Below are 9070 nucleotides of genomic sequence, written 5' to 3'. Positions count from 1 at the left end.
CAGGTCACAGATGAATACAAATACACAATATATATAATAAATTGACAGCAAGGCAGTTGCATGGAAATTGAATTCACATGGAGAATTAATTTGCAAGGAGAACGAATTGAGCCGGCCAGCCTCCTGCAATAGGAGAGACCATGGTGATTCACTTTTTGTAGCCGGGGGAGGTAGATGACTGCATGAGGGAAAACTGATTTAGATATGATTAGCTATTCATACAAAGAATAGAGGGGGAATGTGGAATAAGTGGACGGATGAATGAACAGACAGATGTAACTGTTGATTGTTAAAGTTCCAGAAGTTACATGTGTATCCAAGCAAGACTGAGTCTACAGCCATGCCAGCAGTTGCAGAGAATGCTAACATGCTGATGTTGAGCAGGTGTAATGTTTACCTTGTTTATCATCTTAGTTTAGTGTGTAAGCATGCTAACATTGGCTAATTAGCACAAAAGTCATCGTACAGCTGAGCTTATGAAAATTGTCATTACTTTTTGACCTGAAGGTGGTGCTAAACGAGAAGTTAAGAGCACACTAATGTTATTACAATGTACTCTGAGGAGGACATGGATGTCTGTATCGTATTCCATGGCAATCCATGTGATATTTGTTGATGTATTTCACCTAAAGACCACAAATGTCAACCTCATGGCGGAGCTAGAGGAAGAGTCAGGGCCAAAGTCTAAGTCAGTAGGATTTATCCTCTGGGGATCATGAATGCCTGTGCAAACTTTTACTGCGATCCATCAAGTCTTGCTTTGCCAGACCTTCTTTCACTGCTCTGCAGAAGAGGGTCTGGCTAGTCCACACAGCAGTTATTGGCATTTTTTTTTTAAACCAATAACAATTGTCATGGTTGGTGCTAAGGTCTGCACGGAGACACTGCAAAATAGCCTCAGGAAGGAACTTATTTTGGTGGAACGTGCACGTTCAAAAGTTGTTTTACGCGTGCCATAGAAAACTCAGATAGAATAGATAGTCTAGCTAGCTGTCTCAATTTACCATGCAGAGATCGGAAGAGCAGTTAACCATAGTCCTCATAAATCCACTGGAGGTTAAAATTCCAACACAAAGAAAGCGGACACTGACAAAAAGGCATGTGTCCGGAGGAATTACTTGCGGCACCGGGGCAATCCCGGAAGTGGAACGTCAAGGATATAGACTACAGTCCATCTAATGGCTACTGGTATATTTCAGTCGGGACCAAATTGTCATCAATAGAGCCGTGCTGTAAGCATGGCTAAAAAGGACAGAAGGTAGGAATGTACTGTATCAACGGCCAAATGCAAGGTCAGTCTGAAAAGAAAGAAAAAGAAAAGGGAGAGGAAACATATGTGAAAAGGGAAGGGAGGTAGTTTGTTGGAAAATACAGTGGTGTGAAAAAAGTGTTTGCCCCCTTCCTCATTTCCTGTTCCTTTGCATGTTTGTCACACTTAAGTGTTGGAACATCAAACCAATTTAAACAATAGTCAAGGACAACACAAGTAAACACAAATGCAATTTGTAAATGAAGGTGTTTATTATAAAGGTGAAAAAAAATCCAAACCATCAGGCCCTGTGTGAAAAAGTGATTGCCCCTAAACCTAATAACTGGTTGGGCCACCCTTAGCAGCAACAACTGCACCAAGCGTTGCGATAACGTGCAATGAGGCTTTTACAGCGTCCTGGAGGAATTTTGGCCCACTCATCTTTGCAGAATTGTCCTAATTCAGTTACATTAGAGGGTTTTCGAGCATGAACGGCCTTTTTAAGGTCATACCACAACATCTCAAAGGATTCAGGTCAGAACTTTGGCTAGCCACTCCAAAGTCTTCATTTTGTTTTTCTCAGCCATTCGGTGGTGGACTTGCTGGTGTGTTTGGATCATTGTCCTGCTGCAGAACCCAAGTTCGTTTCAGCTTGAGTACACGAACAGATGGTCGGACATTCTCCTTCAAGATCTCTTGGTAGACAGCAGAATCATAGTTCCTTTATCATGGCAAGTCTTCCAGGTCCTGAAGCAGCAAAACAGCCCCAGACCATCACACTACCACCACCATATTTTACTGTTGGTATAATACTTGGACACACACCTTCTAAAGAGTTCCACTTTTGTCTCATCGGTCCACAGAATGTTGTCCCAAAAGTCTTGGGGATCATCAAGATGTGTTGTGGAGAAATTGAGACGAGCTTTGATGTTCTTTTGCTCAGCAGTGGTTTTCTCCTTGGAACTCTGCCATGCAGGCCATTTTTGCCCAGTCTTTTCCTGATGGTGGAGGCATGAACGCTGACCTTAACTGAGGCAAGTGAGGCCTGCAGTTCTTTGGACGTTGTTGTGGGCTCTTTTGTGACCTCTTGGATGAGTCGTCGCTGCGCTCTTCGGGTAATTTTGGGCGGGCGGCCACTCCTGGGAAGGTTCACCACTGTTCCATGTCTTCGCCATTTGTGGATAATGGCTCTCACTGTGGTTTGCTGGATTCCCAAAGCTTTGGAAATGGCTTTATAACCCTTTCCAGACTGATAGATCTCAATTACTTTCTTTCTCAATTGTTCCCGAATTTCTTTGGGTCTCGGCATGATGTGTAGCTTTTAAGGATCTTCTGGTGGACCTTACTGTGTCAAGCAGCTCCTATTTAAGTGATGCCTTGATTGTGAACAGGTGTGGCAATAATCAGACCTGGGTGTGGCTAGAGAAATTGAACTCAGGTGTGGACAACCACAGTTATAGTATGTTTTAACAAGGGGGGCAATCACATTTTCACACAGGGCCATGATGGTTTGGATTTTTTTTCACCTTTAATAATAAAAACGTTAATTTACAAATTGCATTTTGTGTTTACTTGTGTTGTCCTTGACTATTGTTTAAATTGGTTTGATGTTCCGAAACACTTAAGTGTGACAAACATGCGAAGGAACAGGAAATGAGGAAGGGGGCAAACACTTTTTCACACCACTGTATATAGTTACTTTCAATGAAACAAAACCCCCAAAAAACCCTCACCAATAGAAGGAAGGATGGTCGCAAAGTTAAGGAGTAAAAGAATAAATAAACTAACAATGGGAGAAACAGTAGAAAGCAAGAATGAAAGCAAAAGGATGACAATGACAAGGCCTGTTGTAGCAAACAGCAGATAAACAACAGAAGGAGTAAACAGATGGAGGAAAGGGAAAGGGGATTTTTTTCTCGAAAAAGCAGCACATGGTGAAGTCTGTTCCAACACTGCGTTCATCCAAAAGTGCAAAGGACTCTGATGAGAAGTCTGGTCCAGCAGCAAGTCAAACCCTGTTACTCTCATCCAGAGCAGCAACACACCCAATCCCACGACGCAGCTACTTGCAGGGAAACTCAGTGTGTGTCTCGCTCAAACCTCTCTCCTATGCGTCTGTCACTCTCTATGTATTGCAAAGTTGCTGGAATGGCTTTGTGTTTTTATGTGATTTATTCACATAAATGTCTCATTCTGTCTGTGAAAATCACACAGTGTTTGCTTGTTTGGGTTTTTCCATTTTGGCTTAGATCTTCATCTTCTTTCTGCAGTTTATTTAGAAAAAGTACTGTTTCTGTCTCTGTTGAAACTTCTGAGAATGGTTGTACACAGTCAGTGCACCTCAACAAAACAAAGTGATAGGATCTGCACTAAAAAAAGGGTTATACATTGACCATTTTTGACGAGTGTTCGAAGACAGCAAAAGTAATGGTGTGCAAACCAAAAAAACAATACATTTTCACAATTCTTATAATGTTGTTTCATACAAAACACTTTGTCTCGGATGGAGAAGTGATGGAGGGTCAGTGCATGCTCGCAGTAGTTTTGTGTTAGGTCAAGAGAGTCTGTGCAGAGACTTTTTCTCAAATGCAAAAGTCAAATTCATCTGGAATATGGTCAAAATAAATACTTAGAATATGAAAATTTAGCCTGTTCATTAGATTAAAAAGAAAGTCCTCTAACACAATACATTTACTAGAATAATTCTAAAGTCTCATCATAAGAAGAAGCTTCAAAAGCATTTCAAAACACAGATCTGCTCATGAGTGGTGCTCTAAGTGAATTTCCTAGCGTCTGCAAGAGGTTGGACTTTTGGAGTTCCCCTAACAAAAATACACATAAAGTTGAACAATAGTCTGCAATACCCGAGATAACTCACTTCACACTCAATCTACTTTCTGAGATCCTATGAAGAATCTCCACTGAGACAACATAAATCACTTAAATGTCTAAATTGTTGTTTTTTTCTCACACATACAACCATTTGCCAGAAGATTCCAAAGGAACCTTGCAGACACCACACACACACACCCACCCACAACACCACACACCACACACACACACACACACACACCCACACCACACACAACACACACACAACGTAAAGAAAGCACAAGATGTGTTTTTAATTGAAGGTGTGCTGTAAGCTATATGTGGTAACACCAGGAGGAACTTATTGACAGGTCTGACTGCGCAGATAGGATTTTGAATCCAATGAGCGAGGCCACATCATGAGCTGTGATTGGACACTGGGGATTTCTGAACAGCAGTAAAAATCTGCACAAATTAGTGAACAGTAGTAGTTTGATGGTGCTTGAACAACTACAGTAGTACTTCTAGTAGAGAACACAAACTTTTGTCAACTGTTGTAAACAGTTAAAAAGACACAAAGATACATACTGAGCAAATGCACTTTAAACAAACTGTTGATGCCCTATAGAAATTAAAACTTGCATTGATGTGCAATTCTTGTTCAATATAATTAAATACCTGGGGAAGGCCTACATTGCAAAAATAAGTAGAACAAAACTCTTTTCATAGTAGAGTGCACCTTTGCTGGAACCATACAGCAGGCTCTTTTTCCAGCTGATACTAGTTTATCAAAAATATAAAAAGTGTTTTCTTCATTTCTTGTCAGTAAGGCATGACATGCAGACAAAGGATAAGTAGGTGTTGGGAGACTGTCACTTGGACACTTTCATCCCTGTTCACACAACAGTAAATATTTTAATGAATGATTTCTATGAAACATTGCTATCCTCAATAATTCAATTCAATCTCATAAGTAGTACACACAAATCTTTCCACCCAAAAAGTAGTTTGCAGTTCTGAGAGTTTAGTGGAATTACCTTTTTTTCAATGTTCTATAAGTGTGGCACTACAAAGTGTGACTTGATGTATTAATAAGAAATAATAAATTTAGTTTGAATTTGGCTGTGTATCTGCAAATATCTGTGTTTGGATGTGTATAAGTAGGTTTTATTTTGCCGGTATACATCCCCACCTCTATCTGCAGCATGGTGATCTCTCCCTCCAACTTGTTCTTGAGGGGCTGTACCTTCTTCTTCAGGTCTATCTGTCTCTTCTCCTCATTAATCTGTAAATGAAAGTCTCTCATCTCCTTGTCCAGGGCCTCCAGTGTCATGTTGCCCTTAGTAATGGCTGCCTCCTGGATGTTCACCTTTTCAAAGTAGTTGAATAACACCTCTTCATGCTCCAGGAGCTGGATGCCACTGTAGGACAAACACACACACACACACACACACACACACACACACACACACACACACACACACACACCACACATTAATTGACATGTAGTTTAGATCCTCTACTCGAATTCAGGCTACATTATGTAAGCTCCAAATCATGAACATACAGAAAATTGCGGCGCTGTATGGCCTTTTCGTGATTCCTGTTTATTTCCAGAAGTGCTTCTTCCTGGAGGTTGATCATTTGTGTGAGTTTCATCAACTCCAGTTTGTTTTCCTCATACTCCTGAGTGATCTGATGGTGCTTCCAGGCAACCTAGAAGATGTATAAAGAGTGTTACATGTTTTTAGAACCATAAAAGGGGAATTTAGTGCAAACATGAGGATACTTTTAAACTAAACTTGTACCGCACACAACTCTAAATACAGATGCACAAACTTAAAATCACCACTCATACATACAAAACATTTGTTTAGCTTCATTTTGGTAAAAAAAAAAAAAAAAAAGACCTGTTTTTGGTCCTAATTGCAACGGAATGCTTTCACTTGATGGTGCTTAAACAACTACAGTAGTACTTCTAGTAGAGAACACAAACTTTTGTCAACTGTTACTGCTTACTATTTAAAAAGACACAAAGATACATACTGGGCAAAGTGGATGTGGGTTTTGCCTCTGTTCAACCCTAGGTCCTCTGAATCCTGTAATTCTTAATGACATATTTAATCTGTTTATTTAAACTGCTAGACTTCTCATACTAATACTAGCGAGCTTTCGACAAAGAAGACCCACAGTTGTCTTGACTGGTCTCATCTCTGTTTGTGTGTGTGTGTGTGTGTGTGTGTGTGTGTGTGTGTGTGTGTGTGTGTGTATGTGTGTGTGTGTTTGCGTGTGTGTGTGCCTGGACCTTGGAGATGTCATTGCGCAGTTTGTCCCTTATTTTGGAGCTATCAGAGATCTTCATTCGAGCCATTGTGACTGAGCTGGAATGGACACACATAAACGCACACATGTGAATTGTATTATTTATAATATACACAATACAAGATCTGCAGATATAGCTTCACTGATGACAACAAACAAATGCATGGACCAAATTCAAACAAAACATAAATGTACACACCGGTCCTTGTTGATGACAATGGTACGTTGGATCTCTGTCTCATTTTCCAGCACTTTAACCTGCTCTGTCAGCTCTGTGATTGTCTGTGAGGCGATCTGCTTCAGTCTGACATACTTTTTCTTCTCTTCCGTAATCATGTTGCACAGCTTACAGTACTGTAAAACTCTAAGAGACAAAACACTGATTCACAATGAGCCCATTCTTGATCAGTCATCTGTTCTTTTGATCATTTGCTTTTACTTAGCCAGTGATAAATGTAAAACACAGTGAATTTAATTTCTTTGTTTAGCCCAAACATCGACATCTGCTCTTGGGTTTTAGGTCAAAGTGTGCTAATAAAAAGTTGGCAATATCAGTATACCATCCTCATAATATCAAAGGGTTGAAATCTGAACTAAAGTTTTGTTAACATAGTAAAAAGTCATATTTGTGTTCTTAACAAATGTTTAGTAAATCATGTTATGACAGAACTCTTAGTCTTATGCAGTGTGACATTTCATTACATTTCAATTTACCATTCATGTAAGACATGCAAATTGTGAACAGTGACTGCTAAATATGAGAACGGTTTTCAGAGAGGATACACAATATTTTATTATCATCTCTGTTTTTGCAAGACTAGGTGCAGTTTTCGGGCAGATCAACATCAGAATGTAGTCTGTGTAGTCGTGAACTAACTGAATGTAGATGGAGTCTGCTGTCGTACTGGGTGGTTCCAGATGCATTAGTCTGTGCCTGAACACTGAAGTATGACCAATTAGTAAGCTTGGCTTTTCTACCCTGACAACATGTGCAGATGTCTGAATTAATTGTGATCCGCACAGATCGGAGGAGTCAAACAAATAACCAGGGATTCAATTATCAGTCACATCAACATAAAGTAGAGAAATTCAATTTGCTGTCCACACTGATTGATCTTTTGACCCTGGACGCAGGAACACCATTACTGCCACTGCACACAATGCAAAAAGCAATGTGTATTTACTGTATTAAAGTACTGTAAAATACTACATAATAACAGCTTAGCACCTTCTCCGAAACCCAAATCTTGTACATCAGGACAAACACACACCTTTGCATTTAATGAAAGGTGATTGACAAGGAAATTAGAAGAGAAAACAACAATGACACCTGCGCTGTAGCATAGCATTCAGCTTGTTGTGGTCCATGATGATGAGGTCTTTTTCTCGCAGCTCGTGCTGGATTTGCTGGTTCAGCTGCTGTGGATAGAGTTACACAGGGGAAACTACAGTATCATCACTTCTGTGTGGGTGTGTGTATATGTGTGCGTATGCCCACAAACATCAATCTTCAATCAGATTTGCGGATGTAAATAAAAAAGGAACAATAAAGTAGCTGATCAAGCAGTCATGGTTTTGCATGTAGAGTTTTAAGTTTTTTTTGTAGCTAGTCATTGTCATTACTCACTAATCAGGTATGCGACTGCATGAATCTGTAGTTGCAAGTGATACTGTATTAGAAAAACCTTTGATTCCATTAGACAGGAAGACTCGCATGGAGCCAACATGAAAACAGAAACCAGGGAACCATTTATAAAAGTCATTTCTGCCAAAGATGTCCCCCTAAGACTTTTACTTCAGTTTAGCTGAACTAGAATTGCCGAGTCTCTCTATATATTCTTTTCTAATCAATCTGAAATGATCACATTGTGGTGACAATAATAGTGTTAGGTCAGTAAAGAAAAAAGACATTTGCACTATTTGAAAATTGTGTTTTTGTAATTTTTGGTTGCTTTCCTGTCACACTCAAGAATGCCTAAAATATGGACCTACTTTAGTTCCTCAATGTTATTAAAAGGCACTAATGAGGACATTAATACAATATTTTAAAAGTACTTTTGTGTATGTTTTTGCATGTATCTGTGTATGTTTGTAACCTCAGCCCTCAGCAGTTCGTGGTGCTTCTGGCCCCTCTCCTCCACTTTGATCCGTGTCAAACATCTGAGGTTATGGAGTTCTTCTCGGAGGCAGTTTGACTCCCTCAGGAGCCCCTGAATCATCCCATACTGCTGCATCTTCTGGCTCTCCTCCTCAGAAACTGATAGCTGGTTGGGAACACACATTTGGTGTCAGTTTTCAGTTGAAAGATCTCACAATTTGACTAAAATTGAAAGGTTACTGACAGCAGAATGGGACAGCAAAATGGACTAAAAGTCTTGGAATACCAGAAAGATAGATAGAGGACGAATATTGAAACCTTTCTGTGTTATGTTGAAACTTTTCCTCAGAGAGATCACTAAAGTTTTGCCTAACAATATGACATTGGATAAGATGATAATGTGATGAGAAATCTAATTTTGCTATCTAACTCTGTAGATGAAGACGCATTTACTTGCCAAAAAAAAAGTCATAAAAAAAGTTCTGAGACTATTAAAACCAAGTTATTGTTAAATCAACACTTTGCTTTCACAATTTAAATACACACACACACACACACACACACACACACACACACACACACACACACAC

At 39.6% G+C, this 9070-nt stretch overlaps 1 protein-coding gene and 1 long non-coding RNA gene across 3 annotated transcripts in view; one reads left to right on the top strand and one right to left on the bottom strand.

Moving 5' to 3' along the window:
* The window catches only part of LOC116673107 (uncharacterized), a 15250-nt gene extending 6886 nt beyond the window's left edge, over positions 1-8364 (top strand). Inside the window, exon 3 of the long non-coding RNA XR_004327748.1 lies at positions 8353-8364. This is a non-coding gene — a long non-coding RNA (uncharacterized LOC116673107). The remainder of the gene's footprint in view (positions 1-8352) is intronic.
* Positions 1-9070, bottom strand: part of ccdc146 (coiled-coil domain containing 146) — a 45328-nt gene that overhangs the window by 10487 nt on the left and 25771 nt on the right. The window contains exons 13-18 of one of the 2 annotated variants that reach the window (XM_032505231.1): positions 8479-8646; positions 7713-7801; positions 6582-6746; positions 6366-6441; positions 5628-5776; positions 5253-5481 (exon numbers count right to left, since the gene is read on the bottom strand). In XM_032505231.1, the coding sequence (XP_032361122.1) occupies positions 5253-5481; positions 5628-5776; positions 6366-6441; positions 6582-6746; positions 7713-7801; positions 8479-8646 (876 nt within the window). The remainder of the gene's footprint in view (positions 1-5252; positions 5482-5627; positions 5777-6365; positions 6442-6581; positions 6747-7712; positions 7802-8478; positions 8647-9070) is intronic. The other variant, XM_032505232.1, reaches the window with a different exon arrangement.

The sequence above is a fragment of the Etheostoma spectabile genome, chromosome 23 (genome assembly GCF_008692095.1).
Source record: "Etheostoma spectabile isolate EspeVRDwgs_2016 chromosome 23, UIUC_Espe_1.0, whole genome shotgun sequence".
NCBI classification, from domain to species: domain Eukaryota; kingdom Metazoa; phylum Chordata; class Actinopteri; order Perciformes; family Percidae; genus Etheostoma; species Etheostoma spectabile.
The sequence above is the reverse complement of the archived record's forward strand: the minus strand, read 5'-3'. Positions and strand labels throughout refer to the sequence as shown.